The following is a 20,222-nucleotide window of genomic DNA, read 5'->3' as shown; positions in this document are numbered from 1 at the left end:
ATGGCAAAGGCTTATCAGCTCGTGCTGAGACACTGTCAGGAGCTATATTGGACTTGGCCTCTTATATCTTTCACTGCTGGTAAGATGCCTGAAGAGAGGTCCTGACCCTACAAAGGTCAATGCTTTAACTGCCATTGACTCCATGTTTACTGTCAGCAAAATTACAGTGGAGCAGTGGTTTGAGAACCCTTTTTTCTTAAAATTTGACATGTATAACTGCTGTAGATTTTTACTTCTGTTACTCTAAAACACAGTGTGCTTCATGAGGGCAGCACGTTGTGCTAATATACCAAACGTGTGTTCATTTGTGAGTCAGGTATTCCTGACATACAGCCGTTCAGGGCAGGATATCCCAGTTAAAGGCTGATGTTCTAATCTCTTATGTATGTTTTCCTACAGAAGGAGGGAACCTTAACTCCAGTTATATCCAATATGACCTCAGTCTTCTCCTCACTCAAAAGACTGCCTGTGGAGAACAGACCTGAAAATGGTCCTCATCAAACTTGCACTCACAACATATTTTTTTTCAGCCTGTTTGCTTTCATATGAGAGGATTAAGTTTAAATGATGTGCAAAAACAGTGAGCCTGACCTATGTACAGCCACCACTTGCTCAAATTTTATCCTTTGCAGAAATCCAAAAAGAAGGCTGTCTTTTTGCAGATAACCTCTTCAGTTCTGGGAAAAAGGAATTGAAAGACTGAAACTCAGAGAGGATCCAAACAGTTTCATAGGCAAAGGAGTTAAATATGCAACTGGCTGCCAAAAAAGAAAAGAGGATGTGGTGATGGAGGAGTATGCATTTAGTCTTGGGTGAGGTTAAATCATGGGAGATGGCAGCATGGGAGGTGTAAATGGTGAAAGGGTATAAATCTGAAGCAAAGGTGGTGTGTCAGGTATGGCATTTCTCAGGAGGATGTGAAAATACAAAATACCTGTGACTGGGTCACAGGAGCCAGCAGAGGTGCACAGCCAAGGTCACAGGTGTGCTCTGCTTACATCCAGCCTCCTTAGTTCGCAAGGACTTGGCTTCAGCTGAACTCAGGAGCTCTGGAAGGTCAAAGTATGCCACTGAGCAAGCTCTTCCATACTAACAATGTTATTGTCACCGCATATGGCTGATGTTTAAACCAATCCGGGTAATGAATGTTAACAGATTGCACACAGATATCTGCCTGGAGTCTAGATGTCATCTCTGTCGTCCGCAAGGGAATTTAAGAGCTGAAGTTGGGGCAGTGAACTTCTAAGTGGAGTGGAAGAACATGTGTTGTTAGGAAACACCTTACGTGGGACAACAGTGTATGTTGAGCTCACTGAATTAATGTTCTGTGGACTGCAATAAGATCACTGTCCTGAATTCACTGCTGTTGGCACAGGACAGAGATGATTGCACTGTTCTCCCTGTGTTGGGCAGTTTTCGTTCTCGGACAGATGCTTTGATTTCAGGTGATCTCTCCTCTGCTGTTGTTTGAATTTTGCTGGCCTTTTCCCATGGCATTTGTTTCGCACTGCTTTAACCATTCCTGTGGCATACCTGTGCAGGTCAAGGTGCAGTGCTTGTGTATTGCAGTGTCACCTGGATGCAGCCCGATGTCTCTGCACAGGCATCAGTGCCTCATCTGAAACATCTCCGCTATGAGAACAGACAGAGAGAGTTGGAGCTGTGCAGCCTAGAAAAGAGAGAGCTCTGGGAATATGTTATTGCTTTTGAGAAAAGACAAGGAAATACTTTGTACCTGTAGTGACAGGACAAGGGGCAGTGGTTTTAAACTATAAAAAGAGCATGTAAAAATATAACTCAGTACCATGGCAATATTATATAATACAAATGATGTCCTTAACATTTAAGACTACTTAGAAATAGACGTAGCAGTCAGACAGGGCAGTCTTTATGGCACAGAAATAAAGATAAATAAAATATCAGAAGATGAATACAACTAGCATCCTATAAGTGTGAACGTTCCTTTTATGGAGAGAACTTGTGCACATTTTATTAGAGATAATAAGAGAAGCATTTCATTTTTACAATTTAATGCTAGCAGTGGCATAGTCTTTCATTATACTGGCCTCATGGAACTGCTTTTGCAGAATACAGCTTTAAAATGTAGATCAGCATTAAAGAATTTTGAAATGAGAAGAAAATGCTGTTTGTCCCTTAAATGGGCCCTTTGTTTTAGTATCTATAAGGAGAACTCTCTTCTCCAAATCCTTTCTCTCCAGGAGGAATCAGCAGGCAGGCCCATTGTGTGACTTATTTGAAAGTTAGGAGGCTGAAAAGCTTTACAAGAATCATTGTAGTCTCGTCTAAAATATATGCAGGATTGAAGTGTAGACTTGGAGTTGTTGGTAGCTTTTCAGCACATACAAGAGAAGGATGAGGTGATTAGATTAGTCACAAAGTGTTAATCCTGCAGAAATGGAAAGTTTAAACAAAAAAATCCCAGCCCTTGTTTTTCCAGCAGATTAGCTGGTGTGAAGAGAGCAGCACCTCTTCTTTCATTGTCTGAAGTCTATCATTGCTCTCCCAAAGTTCTCACACTGAAAATGTCATCGTTGTAAATAAATAGCTTGTCTCTAAAATTGTGCCCGTTACAAAGCACTGTCTAAACTCATTAAGAAAACTGTTGTTAGCTTTCTGCTATTATGAAAGCAGTTTTGATCAGACCCGGAAAAAGATAGTAAAAGTGGGGTAAAAGAACATCCTTTCTGACAAATGTCTTCTGCCAAACATCTTCCAACCCAGTTGTGCAGGCTTAGTTTTATCCATCATACTGATCGTACTCCATGCTATTGACTGAAATTTTATGCTTTCTTAGGGTACAGTTTCCATGAGAGCTAACAGTTCCTGCCCACAGAGAGAGAAGGTAGGATCTCAAAGCACCAAAGAACTGTGGGTTGTGGAGAGAAAGTGGCCTTCGTTCACAGATTCATAGTTGTGCCAGCTGCCAAGCCCTGCTCAGGACCGGGTCAGGCATCGGCACTGATTCCTTGCTAGAACTATTGCAGGAATTCAGAAACCCTCTGTGTCCCAGACAGACCTGAGCATGCTTCCCACTGCACCTGTTCAGCCAGCAGCACATCTCACTTGCTCAGTTTGTAAGAACATCTTTCAGGAAAAAAAAAATAAAAAAAAATTGAGCTTACTCCTTATCAGATGCAAATGGTATTTGTAGAAATGTGACTGGTGGAGCTAATTTATCCCCTTGGGATATTACTGTGTGGATAGATAGTAAAGGTCTGATGTTTTTACATTATCTGTACACGCCTCTCCTACATCTAATCGCATACAGGAAACAACATGCTTCTGTTCCAGTTGTGCATTTTCTTCAGTTGTTACCCTCATTTGAGCAAGTAATGCAACTTTAAGACTTCACAGCTTGAATACAGCATGTTTCATCATTTTTAATTTCCCACTGATGGTATTTGCTATTAGACACTTTCCAGTGGTGACAGAGGAATAGACTAGACCATGACATTCTGCTTTACATGAATCAGGTACTCCTTTTTAAGTGTACTGACACTCAAAAAATGCAGTGGCTGACTGGAAGCACTGGCTGAAGCCTCCTGCTCAGCATAGTGGGTCACTATTGAGCATCTCTCAAGCGTCAGTGCTGAATATGATCTACACTGTTAGTGTGGCTAAGGGTGAGAGAATATTTCCTTGTGAAACAGTTGAAAACTGTTTTCATGTGTTTTTCTCTTTATAAAGAAAAATCTGGAGTCTGAAGCAAAATATTATGGTTACAGTGAGGTTGTGTTTTGGTTTGGTTTTCACCTAATGGCCCAGATTTAATAAATGGAATTAAACCATCTAGATTTCTTCAAGTCTGGAAGTGGTGACAGTTCAGCAATGCTAGCATTATTTTGCTATGTGATCACATATTGGCCCTGGATGCTAACCTTAGTCTTTTGTTTTCTGAAGTCTTTGTGTTGGGAATAATCTCTGCTTATTTATGTAATGAGCTCCATGAGCCTTTTAAGTTAAGACCTCTATGATAGTAATTAGTGCAAAGGGGAAATTACCTTTGCAGCCTGTATTACATACTGTTTTATACAAGATGTTTTCATGCCATATCAAAATATCTTGCTTCCTGCACTTGTAAGTGCAGTAAATTAACTAAAAATGAACTACTGTGGCAATATGCAAAGGAACAAATGGGCTCAAACAGGGAAGAGAACATGCAGTGAAAGTTCATGTTCTCTGGCTCAAACGTATTTCTCCTTCCTGCATGCCTTTGGGTAAGTCAGCTTTTATAGGGGGACCTTAAGATGCATCCCTCCTTCTTTAGGAAATGTATGGGTCTGCTGTGGTTTTTTCCCATAGAAATCTGTGGTAGTGTTGGATGGGGATGTGCATAGATTCTCCATCACCAACTACTGAAGGAAGAGAGGTGAACCGAGAGCCCTCTGCCCAGTAGAAAAAGATACGGAGCTTTTCTTGTGGCTTTCTAACAGTCTGTGAGCTTTGGGGACAAATCCAGTAGGATGGATTATTGATGTCGGTGGTGCTTATTGTTGGAAGTAACACCAAAGTGCAGTTGTGAGTAGATAGCCAAGAAAGGTTGTCTGCATGCAGCTCTTTGCTGCTTTGAGGTTCCCTAAGTGGAGTAGACTTCTCCAGCTCCAGTGTTTTCTCCCAAACAGGAGCAGTGATCCCTTTTAATGTCTGGTTTTGTTTGCTGTAGAATAATTCCAAATATGTTGTTTCCTTTTTGTTTTAGGCTCTTAAGGACCCAGTCTCTGGATTGGTACTATAATAATGTGAAGAGCCGCTTCAAGTGTTTTGGAAGTGCCAAAGTCCTGAAGAATTTATACAAGAAGCATAGACTGGAGAGTGGCGTTTGTCCTGATGTAATAGGTAAGAGCAGCTGTGTTCATTTGTTATGACCTTATCTGCTTCAACACAAGAACAGAAACAATGGAAATTCTGAGAATCTTTTTCCTAAAAGATTTTGTAATGTTGTATCTTTCCAGAAATACCAAACTAGAGAGAACAAAGAGGTAAAGTGCCTCGAGAGCCATTTCAATAATTTAAAGAATGTCTAGTTGTAGTTACACCACTGATAATTATGATACTACTCAAAACAGAATTGTGATCTTCAGTCTGTGAAGTAAATTGCAGTTTGTATTCAAGTTCGTATCCCAGCTTTTATTGCAGTTCTGAGTAGCCAATGAGTGAGAGAAAGATTTCGCATTCAGCATTTGGCCTGAGAATATTTCTGTGGCATTTGAAGCAAAATTTGGTCAGCATGGGATACATTTCATATGTCTAAGCTGACCTAAACTCAGTTTGTCCACAAAGTTTTGCTATCAGTAAGATCACAAACTGGCCACGTTTTATTTTTATAAAGGTGTTTGTAAAGGGTTAAAAGAAAATTAAGAATTGATAGCAACCTTTAAATGAAGAGACATGATCCTTCCTTAACAGTGGTGTTACAGTGCATCACCCCATAAAAATAATTGGAGATGTAAAATAGATTCTTAAGTGGTGTTTTGTGTCATGCTGGTAATTTTAGTGAATTAATTAAAGTTCAACTGGATGAATGTTTGAGATCTCATTGGCTTTATTGGGCCAAACATTTTCCTAATGGAATTCTTTCAAATTCTACAGCAGCTGTAGCTTTTCTACAGTTTTCAACTTTTTCTGAGATTACATGGGATGGCCAATGGCCTCTCTAGTCCCAAGCGAAAATTCCAGTTGTTTCTCATGAATATTGCTGTAAACTTTTAGGAAGCAGTGACCGATGCATTCTGGTTTATTATTATTTTGCTGTACCTGCATGAATTTGTCTTTGTAGAGAAGATTCTGTAACAGCTGAGAGCAAATATGTGTAAAGGCAAGAATACATCAGTCAGGATGGATGTGGGGCTTAAAACTGAGGGGAGGGATCACTTTCCTGTGACATACAGTCTTTCCTTAAGCCACACTGTCATTGGATTTGTCCCTGAGTGGTACAGCAGACAGTTCAGTGACAAGATGCAGTGGCATGTGCTCTGTGAGTCTTTTCTGAGGAAGGTCTTTGAGTCTAAATGTCATGGCTAACTTTCCTCCATGTGACTGTAAGGTAAACCTTTTGTTCCACTTGAAGATAAATTCTAGCACAGATATCTAGTTTTGTCTTATTTATACAGCGTTGCCCTTTAAAGTAGAATCTATTTCAACCCCATGTCATATTAAAAGCAAATTCCAAGTGCTTAACTTTCACCATGTAAGTTTTATATTCTAGTAGCTTCTTCCTCTTTTATTGTACAAATAATTTTTCATTTCAAAAGGAGTCATATTTTGTACAAAAATTGCTGCAATCATGTTTTATATAAAAAGGTAAGAGGAATTTTCCAGTTATCCTTCTTTGTGTGCGTTGCCGCTGTACCTCGAGAGAATATCCTAATCTAACAGTGACTCTGCTGTGAGTGGGTATTTCTTATACTAACGTGTGGTGCTGGTTTTTTTGAGCAGAAGGAGGTTGTTTTGAAGGAAGCTTTGAAAATGATGGAAGCATTTGTGGCAGTGATTCTACATTCTACAGGCAGACAGAAGGTACACTGCTAAAGACTCATTTCATTAAAACATAGCCCTTACACTTTGAATTACTGGACAAATGGCCTAAAGTGCTGAGAAGTCTTGTTCACAGATCCAGCCATCTTTTAGCTGGAACATTCAGAAATATATTAAAAATCCTTTGTGTTCATATGTGCCATGCTGAGATTTCATGCTTCAGTATTCAAGATATTACATGCTTACTCTGGCATGATTTTCTTAACATTCAGTATTTGCTGCTTCTCTCCTACTTCTTTTCTTATGTTCATGGTTTTTTTTTCTTTTTTTTTTCTTATATCCTCTTAGTGCTTATAGGAAGCTTATGGATTTTCCCCCCATGATTTCCTTCTTAGTTACTGAAATACCATGGTTTATGGTATTTAATATTTGAATTTAAGAAGTTACATGGAAGTTGGTAGAAAAAAATTGCTTGCTCTCTCTTAAGGTGTTTATTTTGCTATGCAAAATTTGGGGTTGAGGAAATAAATTTAGTCATGAACAAAATAGGAGAAAATATGTCTGGAACATGGGTCTAAAGTTTGCATTCTGTCATGCAAAACATAAATAATGAACATGATCATTTCAATTTACTCTTCACCTAGGACACAGCATGATGGATACCCTTGCTGTGGCCTTACGTGTTGCTGAGGAAGCAGTGGAAGAAGCTATTTCTAAGGCAGAGACCTACAGTGACAGCCTGGTAACATCTTCTAATACAGTTTGTTAATTTAAACATAACAATTATTTTAATGTGAGTAGTGGTACTAAAAGAAGTAGATATAAAAGAAACAATGAAAAAAGAGTAGTGACTCATGTGTAACCTACAGTGTTGAGCATGAGTTTTATGAACTTGTATTCAAGATGTATGTTGTGCTTCAGAAAGTGACATGTGATGTAAGTACCTGCAATCTCTTCCCACAATGCCAACAGGACATAATACCCATTTTCTGATCTGTACAAATTATGTGAGAAGTCTACAGGTATTTATTGGCAACTACAGGTATCTGTTTTCATGCAGGACAAACAGAACGAGGCTTGTTACTTGCAAGAACACAAGGAGGATCTCATAGAAGAGCTGGCCACAACCATTGTGCAGAAGGTATGGCAAGCATTTTTCACTTTTTTTATTTTAGCTTCTTTAATAACCAAAACATGATACTTTAATCCAGTGAGCTTGGGCTCTAGCAGAAAACAGTATGACACCAATATAGGAAGTACATAATAAATGACAAGTTGCAACCTCAACTATCACAGTCAAGGCTTAACCAACTGTATCTGACAGTGACATTAGTGAACAAATAAGATTAATTTAGTGTCTAAAGTGATGGCCTACACACTCAGAGCTGAAAGGTACAATTCCTTCAGTCTGTGATATACTAACAGAGAAGAGGAGAACCCTACTTGCTCAAACTTAAAATCTGTATTTGCCAAGATGTACAAAATTTTCCCCTTTAAAGGAACAGGCACTTGACTATACCAACTGTACTGAACTCTGCATCTACAAAACATAGAATCATTACGAGACAAATATTAACAGAGAGAGACAAAAAAATCACAGAACTCGTCTGATTTGTTTGGCTTTTTCTGGGAAGCTTTGTCTTCTGCCTGCAAAGCAGCAGGTGGCACTAATAGAGCCACAATAGAACCAAAATGGACGGCTAGTTTGGAACAAATACCCCTCGAGACTGCCTGGACAGACTGGAGCAAGGCAAGACAAACATGAAAAAACTGATTCTTAGCTTCAGTGATTAAAGAATTAGCCACAATGGAGGATCAATCTCCCTCCATGTGAGCTAACCTCGTTACCATATTTGTATATGAGATGCAGCATTCAGCAATATATGAATGACTGGAACAGGAACATGTTTACAGGGCTGTCAAGTAGAGCTAGAGGAGCAGCAGCTCAATGGAAAATAATCTTCCTCATTTTTTAATAGGGATCTTAGAAGATCAGGTCTCCTTACTAGGTCTTTGATAGTCCAGGGCCTATATTAGTTAAGCTTGAATTGCTACCACATTTGTTAAAAGCTGCCTAGCAAGATCTTTCATAGGATAACATTCTGTAGATATTTTAAAGTGGAGTTGGGAAACATATGGAAATGAAGCACAGCAGGAAATAATCTGCTAGTGTAGGGGGAAAGTAGTTTATATGATCTCTCTCTCAAGACAGTCTAGATTTGCAAGAACAAAAATAGTGTCTAGACAGCTAAAACCTCTTGTTTTAAGTAGAAATGTTTCTAGATGTCATAGGAGCCTCTGAAATTCCCCTCATATCTACTATGTTATGTGTCTTTGCAAATGTTCTTATCTGAGAAAATACCTGACATTGGATGCTGCTGATGCTTAAAGTGTTAGGGTAGGATCAGGTTTCCACGTTTATTTAATTCACTTCTGGTGTTCCTCCAGGCATTGATTATGATTTATTGTACCGAAGCTTGTGTGCTTGCATGCAGTCTGACTTTAGATGAGAAATGTGTGTGCAGCTTGTCAGAATCATCCTTGCATGAGCTGGGAAAAAAAGCAAAGGGAAACTGTTTTCTAGGGAGTTTGTCTTGAGAAAGAGTTAATGTCATGTTCTCCATGAAAAAAAGTACCTTTTTTTTCCCCCTTCCTTCCATGTCCTGCCCTCCCACCCCACTCCCCCAACCTTACAGATTATAAAGAAGCAGAAAGGCAAAACTGAGCAGGCTGAGGCTGACTTCGAATGGCCACCATCCAGAAGCAGTGGCCTGGCATCCGTTGCTGTTTCAGATCAGAGCATGCTGACCTTTCCTGGGAGTCGCAGGGGGTCATACACACTGTGGGTGAGTGACTAAGAGAAAACATTGATGTTTTCTGCTGCACAAAGCTGCAGTATCGAAATCCTGGATGAGTATGCTTCCTGCCTGGAATGATGCAAATAGACTTACAAAGAACAAGCATTAAATCTGTGTGTTGACAGACACATCACTCAGTTCGTACTTTTCATAGGACGTGGTGGGTTAGGGAAGTACATCACAGACACTGTACTGCATTGGTGAGTGCATTAGGGAAAACTAAGTTCATTCCAAAGTGGTTTTGCTGCTTGATTTGAATGCTAAAAAGATACCATGCCTCAGTGTTTATTCCTTAAACTTTTTATGTTCACTTAGGTTTTACTTGGATTTTTTGCTGAATTTACCTACGAATCTCGTCTACCATCATAGATTTCTATAAATTATATTTTGTTCCTTAGCCATCTGAAAGAAAACAGTCCCTACAGAAAAACAAAAACAAAAACAAAAAAACACAAAGAAAAAACCCTAAAAACAACTTTACTGCGTCATTTATGCCTTATATACTACAGAGTATTTCAACTTCCTCTCACTTATTTCTCACCACAGTGCCTTTAGTTCCTGCTTACAAAGCTGGAGAAAATCTGACAAGCTGCATTAGTAATGTTTTAAGAAGAGCAGCTAGGGAAAAGAAGTGAAAATAAGTGATAGGCTTGAATACGTTGTTTTACAACTGGAGAGTGAAGACAGTGACAGATGAGTTCCAGTAAATTTTGATAGAGTGGTTTAAGCTGCTGCTCCTGAATATCCTGCTGCTGTGCTCATGCATGCTGCTCCCCCACAGCAGTCTTATCTCCAGCTTAGTTTGCCAGCTTACACTGCCAGTGAAAATAGATTTACCCCGGAATATAAGACTCTGGGCCAAAATTGCAGAGATATAAACGAGAGTATCCCCCCATCTACTTCCAAATTGGAGTGAGCAGTGCCTTTAAGCTGCTGCTGTTTACCGAGCTATCACAAATCAGAGTGGGCATGTTTAAGCACTTTGCTCTGCAGCTCCTAGGCTGTTATGTTAGCCTACTAGGACAGCAGAAATACAGTCACATTCACTCTAGCAAAAGGTCTGCTGGAGAGTGTACTGAAAGACAACTTGTGCAGAGCAAATTTAGAGCGGTTACTACCTGCCTGATACTCAACAGCAAACATACTCAACAGTAGAACAACCCCGAATGCTTTTACCTGAGCTTTCCATTCAATATTGCTTTCATCCACCTATAAATGCTAAGCACACACACCAGATTTGGGGGGCTGAATTGCATTAATTTCTCCTCTGTTTGCCATTTGAGAAAGCTTTTGTCTATTCTGACAAAAGTATTGCAGTACTTCATCTTTCCAAAATGAAAGCCTGGATTCTAGAGAAGTTGGCAGTTAGGTCCTATGACCAGATGAAAAGTTCCTTACACCCTTCCAGGAGGATTTTAGAACTCTTGTCCAAATTTGTGACAGCAAATCTTTATGAGCTTTTATTGCAGTAAGTGAAGCTTTCCTAACTGATGGCACTGATGTTCACCAAAATAATGCAAACCCTCAATTTTCCTGTACACATCCTGTCATTGAGCTGTATGTGATTGTTGTCATAATGTGAGCAAATATTAGCCACAACAAGCCTAAGGGAAGGAAAAAGGAAAGCATTTTAAGTGTGCTGTTACAAAGGCTGGAGTTGTCTATATACTCCTGTTTCCTTTATGGATTACTTAAGTAGACTTTGGTCTTTGGAAAGCAAAGAAACAACTTAGTACTTGAAGCAAGCAGAAACAAGATAGATTAAATGTAAGGGAAGAAGAAATAATTAACAGAAATATAAATATGCAGAGGGCAGGGAAGTAACGATCTCAAACATTAAGGCAATTAGAATTTCACACGTTCGAACTAGGAATTTATCTTAAAGTAAATATCTATATTTATATTCTGTGTAGAACATAACACGTGTGGCTTACTAGTATAATAAAGCTAACAACGTTGGTGCTTAAGGCAGTTGGGTGCCATAACACTGGCCACTAGAAACCTGTATTTATTACTGCATTGCACTGTATTACCAGAAGCTTGCTAACAGCATGGGGAAGCTGTAGTGATCCCAATATAATAGTGGGGTTACACTTGCTGAGCAGTTTTTTTCTAAACACAACTACTTACATGGAGCTCATTCACATCATTCAGAAAATTCCAGTGGGCATCCAAAATCACCAGCTTTGAAATGACCATTGCATTTGTTTGGTTATCTCTTTGTAGATGTGCACTGTGGAAGCCAACAGACCGGCTGCATGAGACCTGCTTGATTAGAGGGAAATCTATTGATCTCCTCTATAATGAGCCCTTCCCACCTCGTATCTCCCTAAGATATATTATTGATTGTTTAACTGCAGTATTATGGTATGGCAGTAGCTAAAAATACTGTCTTCTCCTTTTTTACCTCTTGGATTTCTTCAAGATCCCTTGTCTGTCCTACAAATATATATATTTTTTTTAGCACAGCTGACTATTTTATTTCTCCATCTCATAAAAAGAGATAGATGGCACCATCTGTTTCTCATTATCAAGCAGAGGCTGTACAGTGCTGGGATAGGAGGAGCCTAACGTGATGGATGGGTGATTCCATGCTCCTGCAGTCCCTTTCTGCCCCATACATCACTGCCAGTGAGAGCAAACGACCAGTTGGCATATTGCATCCCATTTAAACACTGATGGAGTGCAGGCATCCTGGTGTGCTTTAAGTGCTGTATTAGCGGTCTTTACTTTATAGCTACAAGATTGCATATATAAACAGAAGCTCATCCATAATTTATAGTATTTAAAACAGCTAGGGATATAGGGAAAAGGAGGATTTCATTAAATACACATTATGATGCCCCTCAGGGGAAGTGGAAATTTACTGGTTAAGCTAATTATAAGGTCCGCAGTGTACTATGAGTTCTTTGGGTTTTTTTTTTCCTTTTCTGTTCTTTGAATGCTTTAAAGTCTGAGGTTCAACACTGCTTTGGAAATCCCTGCAGATTTTGCAGGTGTTCTGTGCCTTTGTAGGTTTGTCCCAAACAAATATTTGAAGAACACCTTTTCAAGGAGGAGCTCTGTTCAGCAGTCATGTAGTGCAGCAGGAGAGCTGCTTCACATGAGGGAGGTGTAATGCTGTAGGAAGTTTATGCCAACTCCAGTTCTTACCTCTCAACAACTTTGTGTCAGAAAAAAAACGTATTATGGCTCATTAGTATATCATGTCATAGATGGAGCTTTCAGCATCAGCAGGGATCAGAAAGTTGCACAGAATGTGTTGCCTGGACCTAATGCCTTCCAATAAGGCATGCCTGCTTTTACGCTGGATCCTGGCGGGCTATTTACTTCCTTACAAGAGAAGCCAGATTCTTTACACAACCTATCACATAATGGGAAAGAACAATAAACTCTGAAGTGGAAAAGCCATGAGTGCGCTAGAAATAATGGATCTTTTTAAATTCACTTCAATTTCGAGCAGATCCAAGTTTCTCTAAATGTTTTGCAGCTTATGAATCCTGCTGCCATCTACTGGCTTTTCAAGTGTAACACTGAAGTCTCATTGGAATACTGATCAGGAGCTAGCTGACCATTTGACACTTGATGCATTTCAGATCAACGCATCCCTGGGCACAGTAATCTAGTTCATTTCCTCTCTTCCACTGCAATAGAAAGATAGGGTACAGCTGCTTTTGCAGTACTATCTCAGCAGTCATTATCACCTTTTAAGGCTTCATGTAGCTAAATAATCAGTGCAAAGCTCAACATGGCAGCATTGTCCTTTTTAAGTTGTGTAGTTCGAATTTGTTTGAGATGCAGCCCTAGCAGAAGATTACTCATTCTGGGCTGTGTAGTACTCTTTGTGCACTTGACAAACATCCAAAAAGACAGCTTTGGATTCTAGATATATGATCAAGCCCTTGCAGCAAGCCAAGATACGTTTTAAGGCATGAAAGGAAATAGGAGAGAGGATAGAGAAAGATGGTTGTTTTGCAGTGTTATTTTCTGAAGAACATAGATCGTGTGTGTTTCTTTCAGCTTTGTTTCGGTTTGAAGTTGTTATCCTAACACACAAAGCCTTAAGATCTGATTTAAAATCTGTGATGCTCAGAGAGAGAGAGCCTGACGCTTACTTTATTTTTAGTTGAAATTGGTGTGTATTATCACAGAGAGAAGCAAATAAACGTGGAACGCTGAAGATTTCTCTGTTGAGGAGCTGTTTGAGTCAGACATGCTGTGATCTCTGATGAGTGAGTGCTCTTCTGAGCACGACTTCACAGACAAAGGTCAGAATGGAGCATGAAAGGTCGAGTGGGCAAAAGTCTGTAATAGTTGATGTACCAGAAACCTCTATAGACTTGCTCACATACATCCATGCTATTGATTGAACTAGCTCTTCTATGTTCCTAGTATCTTCCTAAACTGTTAACCACTTAAGTACAATAGAAGGATGTTTATACTCATTTACTGGAACCAATATTTAAATATTCCTTACTACTAGCTTAAAATCCTCTGCATTAAAAGCAATAGCATTTTCAATTTCACGGCTTTGTTATTGTTTGGGAAAAAAAACCAAAGTCTATCAAACACAGTGGATTATACTTATGTGTGGTGCTGTGTAGAGCTTTTTGCATGCTCAGCTCCAGTGGGCCTGTTGGGGAATAATCTCCCGCCTCTCCATTGCAATCTCCAGATCCTCAGGGTCAGATAATCCAAGCTGAACCAAAACAAATGTACACCCAAACACTGCTCTATGTGTTCTTTCACAGCTGTGCAGTTCATACTGCTGATGGACTGAGCACTCCTTTGAAGTCCCTTTAAAGGACCAGAGTTGTTGAGGAGAACGGCTGTCTGAGCAGCCAGTGGCAGGATGGCAAACCCACCTGAAGAGCAGCCAGGCTGCATCTGTGGCACTAGCAAGGAAGTCGGCTTGACAGCCCTGCAGGAATGGATGCTCTGAGGTTTTGGCAGGACAGGGAGCGGTTCTCTTTGCTTTTTCCAGTCTGTTCTTCAAGAATTTGCCCAAGTAGCTGGGGCACATGCTGTTACTCAAGGTGGTGTTTCAGGATGGGATGATACCCTAACCAGTTGAGTGAGAAAATCTCCCTTTCATCTGCCTATTCTTGCCCCTTTTCAGAAGCCATAGGGTTGCCAACAGATCCTTTGCCACATACAAGATTAACTAAGGAACAGATGCATGAAACCCTTGGTATTTCACACCCACTGCTAAATGTCTGGACTGCATACATTTGAGCAGAGGGAAAAATCACTTCCAGGGATAAATATGCTGTGGCAGAGTGGCACCGTTCTCAGGCTCATCTCATCTCCTTCCTGGTGTGGGAGTTTTCATACCAAAGGATGCAGTATCTGTTGATGTTTAGGGACTGCTACAGTGCTTGTTCAGGTGGGTGGGACCTGCTGGTTCTGTCTGTGCACTGATTGTATTTATAGAGCTCAGATGAGAAGCAAGTGAGGGTTTTTTGCTGCAAACAGGCGTAGCTGTAAAATTTGCAGGCACGGAGAGAGGTACCTAAGTCGTCTGTGTTTGTGCTGGCAATTTCAGGCTGCATCACTGAATAAACAAGGTGGGCCTCAAATCTCAACCCAGCAGCTGCCCAGAGGTGAGGTTCCAATGCCATGGAGGCCCTGCAGTGCCTTATCCTCGTGGCACCACAGTTTTAAGAGAGTTTTTTATCTATACCAGATAAGAGTAGATAAATCAAAGTTTTGCTACTTAAAATAGACCAAAGGAATAGGGTAAAATGAAAGATAAGTGAGGGGAAAAACATCCATGATCCAGAATATTCTTTGTAGACTTCAATTAGTTGCTTTTGGGTCCTATTCTGTAATACTACTCTGGCTTCTGCTAAGAAGCAAGAGGAATTGCCCATTAATTACATCATTTCATCTTTTGATAAAGAATGTAGAGCAAAATCTGCATATTCTCTCTCTAAATACTATATATACATACGTGGCAGTTATTAAAGGTAAACAATCCATAGTTTATCAACTTTAGATTCAATGTTCGCAAGTGTTTTTATAAAAAAATTGTTCTTCCTGAAGATAATTATTCTGGTAGCACTTATTTAGCGTTCCAAAGCATGATCTTGTAAATTGCTATAGATGTTCAGATGATGGAATGTTTATGTAGTAATAGACTTTGTATGTGATTAATTCTTATCCTATCCTTCTTTAGTCTTCAGAAATCATACTGCCTATACAAGACTATACATAGAAAACAGATTGCTTTTAGTGCTATGCCAGAACAAGGTGAAGGCTAAGTTTTCTTCATTAAGACTTTATTACTGTGCAGCAGAAATTGCCTGAACAGGTGGGGGAAAGACAGTAATACAGTGATTAGGATTTCTTTTTGAAACAGACGTCTCACAGCAGGTGCCAGTAGGCAGGATTCGGTGGGCGCTCATCTAACTGAAACGTTGGGAATGCTGTAACTGTGTTCTGTGTGCTGTGATGCACTGCGCAGCAATTCAATATGCAGCACGGACCTCAGAGGGAGCAGCGTTTGGGGAGCACAGCAAATGACCTGCATGGTTGCAGTGCCATCTGCCGATGTTTAAATTTATTGCAGAAACAAAGAAACGAACAGTTGAAGTACTTCGATGTCTCACTTGCAAATAGGACAGCCTTGTAATTTGCACTTGGCTGACAGGTTATCACTTTTCTAACCAGAACCTCTGGTTAGAAAAGGTGCCAGTAGTTTTAGCTGGTCAAGAACGATCCTCTTGACCTTTCTTATCTTTATAAATCAAAGCTCCTACACTTCTGTCTCCTTTTGAAAGTCATATTTAGGCTGTTGCATTATTTGGGTTCTTGTGGCAAATGCACTGGATTGGTTTGTCAGTCATGAGATCTAATTGCTGTTTAAGTTTGTATGTAATTGGTAAAGATGCAGGGCCGTGACTCCTCCATTCACTCAACACATGCCCCTTTTTCCAATGCCCACTGACCCAAGGTCCAGTCAGTGCAGCTGGCCTTCCCTCAGTCTCCCCTGTGCCTCTACACACAGCTATATGGAGTACCAGGTCAGCTTCCAGTCCTGTTCCCTCATGTGGCAGTGCAGTCAGCAGGCACATATGTGGGTTGGTAGCCCACATAGAACCCCCATAGCTGTACAGCAGCTGAGTTACCTGTGCCAGCTGGTTGATGTGCCAACCGAGGTTAGAGCTTTTGCTATGTAACCTCATCTTAGATGACTGACATTCTAGTTTGTCTCTACTTTTAATTGCAAAAGAAACAAAAGGAGGTTGTGAATCATTTTCTCATCAAATACAGTCACCAATCAGGACAGTAGTTAATTAGTGATGGATTTACAGGCAATGCTTGCTTTTGTGCTTTGAAAAAAATGAGCACATCTGTGCCACCATACACTGATCTGTTCTCATGCCAGGATGTGCTTCTTTGTATTCCTGCACCAGGCTTGAGTATTGGCATTCTTTTTTTATAGTAATTAGGACTACCTGTGGTTGTACCAGTCATTCTCTTATGGGAGACTATTTGAATATTTACACTTGCACTTACATGTGTCTGAATAAAACAATTGCACTATGTGTTCTTCCAGCCTTAACTAAAACCGGCTTTCAGAGCAAGAAATGGCCCAATCCTTTTATTTACAACTTAATTGGAGCTTATTAGAGCACTGCCATTTCTTGGTCTGTCCAGATAAAGCAACTAAAACAGCTGTAAAAGTAGTAATGAAGTGTGCTACCTCAACAGCCCCCTACAGAAGCATCATTTCACCCTTTTACAGTGTGAATACAGAGGTGCAGTCAAGCCATCTTAGCCTGGCATTAGCAGTAGATTCAGCATATTACAGGTTCTGTGCTGCCCACAGAAAGTTGACAGAAGCTGCTGTCAGTTTCCATCTGGCCTGACCCAAAGGCTTCTGGACACAACTTAAAAGAATCAGTTTGTCTTCAGTAACACATTTCCAATGTATTTGAGGTCCTGGGCTCTACAGTACATTGAACAGCATGCTTCCCTGTCTTTCAGTGCTGTTTGTCAGTCAGGCCCTTAAGGTAGCCCTCTCCCCTTTAAAATCCTTCATGGCGTTGTGTATCTTCTAGTGTGCCTGAAGGATGTATCTGCCTCACGGTGTGCACGCACTCGAGTTGGCTTTAGGTTGCACAGGGGTACTGCTTGCAGCAGTGCTGCAGAGGAAGAGGTCTTCGGCAGGATTTGCTCAGCTCCTTCCCTGAGATTTGCAACCCATGCCAGGTTCTGTGTTATAGCAGCAAAGCTGTTAGCAGATCTCAAGTTAGCTGAGAGCTAAGTGCAAACACTGCCACTGCCATGATGCAACCTTACTGGGATGTTTGTGAAATGGTGAGTAGGCAGGCGAGAAGCTGCCATTTAAACAAAACACTACTTGAAGTTGTCAAGCCTACGGATTATACATAAATAAGGAAAAGCATGTTGCTTTCATTATCTAAGGCCAGGTTATCATTAAACAGACTACTTAAGTTTTCCTGATTATTTTTTTCTCCTCCGCATGATTCAGTTCTTTAACTAATAAGGGAAAATAGAGACTGTAGGATACTACTTCTGGGTTCCTCAGCATCTCTTATCCCTTTGTTTGCCGTGTTCTCCTTAAAGGAATATTCTTGGTACTGGGCAAATGGAGACAGCCACAACTACATGCTATTCTCAATACGTGGCAGCTTTAACACAGAAATATCAGAGTATATGGCAGACATGAACTGGTGCTAAATAACTGTAAAAATGTGAAGTTTTGTAGTTAATGGGAAGATTTACAGCTAGTTAAATCTTCTGGCATGGTCCCACAGGACACACGCAGGAGCATTTCAGATGGGAGGAAGCACAGCCAGAGCAGACATTTGAACATTGCTCTCACAGCATCAAGGACGCCCAGCAGTGTTTATGCTTACCTGGGAATTGAAGGGACTTGGAAGTATCTTAAAGACAAGTTATCCTTTTCCTCATCTACAACAAGTGCAATGTAGAGCTCTGATGTAGGAAAAGGCTGGCCCTTTTGAGGTTAACAGATTATTTGTAAAGTGCACATCAGTTAAAATGTACAAATCTTTCAGAGTGCCAGCTTGGCCCCTGTAAAGAAGCCGAGCAATTGAAAGCATACTTCTTAATGAAGCCCTAACATACAGACAATCTAAAACTCCGTAATGAAGGCCTAGACAGAGTTTTTGAAGGTAAAACTTTCTGAGGGGAAGAAGCTGGTTGTTGTTCTAAAAGGTGATGATCACTTCTGCCATTCAAAGTGCCTAAACTCATAGTGCCATCAAAAGCAAAGCCACTAAGTAAAGAAATAAAATTGTGCAGTGTCAAAATAGTGTCAAACAGATGTTAAAACATGATTTGAGCTGCTGTAACCATGTTTCTAGAATTACACTAGTAATTCTAGTGTAAGATGGGAGTGAATTGCCTTGAAATCAGCAGGGCACTGCCAGTTTTCTCCATTTTTTTGACAATCTGGCCTGCTTTAAATACAATTTGTGTAACTGATCCCAACAGCTAAATCAAAGCTAAAATGTCTGATGTTTCTTTGTGGATCCAAAGGAGCACCCTTTCCTCTCAGTCACAGTCAGGTTACCTCATCCTGACTTGAAATGAGACCTTACTGCAAAAAGATAGGTGTGCAATTGTCAGTTTTGTCGATTGCACAAAACTGCATATTGTGAGATATGTATATCCTAGCAAACAAAAGAATTTGGCATTAAAATCAGTTGAATTGCAGATCTATTTCTGGGGAACAGGCTGTTTGTTTGCATTTTCTTTTTAATTTTTAACTTCTGAATGTTGTTACAACAGATGGCCTGTTGAGCCAACAATAGATCATCATGTCTCAACACAATAGGGTCTCTTTCTGGCTAGCTTGAATTGGAACTGGTAGATATCAGTCCTCACCAAGCACATTCCAAACAGCTACACCTTAATTGCTCCTTCCATCTGGCCCCTGGTACTACAAACAACTCCCTGCCTCCTTGCATAACATCAGAAAGACACGTGGGTAAGCAACCTAGCACTGAGGCAGTTCTTTTGAACACATTAAACACCATTTCTGGATGCTCACAGGCTCCACACTTCCTTGAGTAACAGAATATTCATGCTAATTACAGAAAAGAGTTCAATAACTAAATATTTCTGTTATTAAATTATGCTCTTTGATTTCTATTCCCGCAGAGGTCTCAGTCAGCATTCTCCCTGGCTAGTGAAGATACACCCAGCAAAGGACTGGACCCTGCATCGTCTGTCACCGAGGCTCTTTGGAGACAGCAGAAAGGACAATTCAAGAAGCAGAAGGAACGCAAGCTCTCTGCATTACCCAGCTGGAAAAGTGTGGACAGGCTAAATGAAACAAGTAAATATTTCTAGTACGAATATGATTCTTTTTTTTTCAGTTTTCACTCCCTTGCTATCTATAATAGGGATTAGGTTCACACCCAATGCACATTGCCAGTCAGCACGCACAGTCAGAATCCACACTAAGGTCTCTGTTTTGTTTCTGTGCAGAATCAGGTGTTAGGTGATCCTTTGCAAAGCAAGCACATCCCCAACTAGAAGGATGGTCACTAACATATAACTTACAAAATACTTTACAAAACTATTTTCTTTGACAGCTTTGAATTGGTTGTTCTGTTTCATCTTTATTGGAGAAGCATATTATGGAGCTAGGAGGTTTCCCTTTTGTAGGGAGGGGTAGCTGCTGCCTCATGTCCATCTTTTTTCTGTGTTGGTGGATGTCTTTTTTAATATGTTAATGACCCTTAATGAGCCTAAAGGTCACTTAAGGAGCACTTTCTCTTCCTCTTTTGTTGATACTCTCACATTAGCACATGCTTGACATTCTTGTGGTCAAGCTGTTTACCTTGTCACTTGTTTTTCACTTTTATC

The 20,222-nt window shown here is 40.2% G+C and overlaps 1 protein-coding gene across 4 annotated transcripts in view; it reads left to right on the top strand.

The window, feature by feature from the left end:
* MYRIP (myosin VIIA and Rab interacting protein) overlaps nt 1-20,222 on the top strand; it is a 190,044-nt gene that overhangs the window by 137,944 nt on the left and 31,878 nt on the right. For 3 of the 4 annotated variants that reach the window (XM_052694297.1, XM_052694296.1, XM_052694298.1), the window contains 6 exons: nt 4,721-4,857; nt 6,457-6,537; nt 7,140-7,237; nt 7,556-7,636; nt 9,192-9,341; nt 19,512-19,689. In XM_052694297.1, coding sequence (XP_052550257.1) covers nt 4,721-4,857; nt 6,457-6,537; nt 7,140-7,237; nt 7,556-7,636; nt 9,192-9,341; nt 19,512-19,689 — 725 coding nt within the window. Of the gene's footprint in view, nt 1-4,175; nt 4,239-4,720; nt 4,858-6,456; nt 6,538-7,139; nt 7,238-7,555; nt 7,637-9,191; nt 9,342-19,511; nt 19,690-20,222 lie in introns of those variants that run through there. The other variant, XM_052694299.1, reaches the window with a different exon arrangement.

This window comes from Tympanuchus pallidicinctus, unplaced genomic scaffold (genome assembly GCF_026119805.1).
Source record: "Tympanuchus pallidicinctus isolate F22 unplaced genomic scaffold, pur_lepc_1.0 scaffold3, whole genome shotgun sequence".
Taxonomy (NCBI): domain Eukaryota; kingdom Metazoa; phylum Chordata; class Aves; order Galliformes; family Phasianidae; genus Tympanuchus; species Tympanuchus pallidicinctus.
This window is presented reverse-complemented; position numbering and strand designations above follow the sequence as displayed.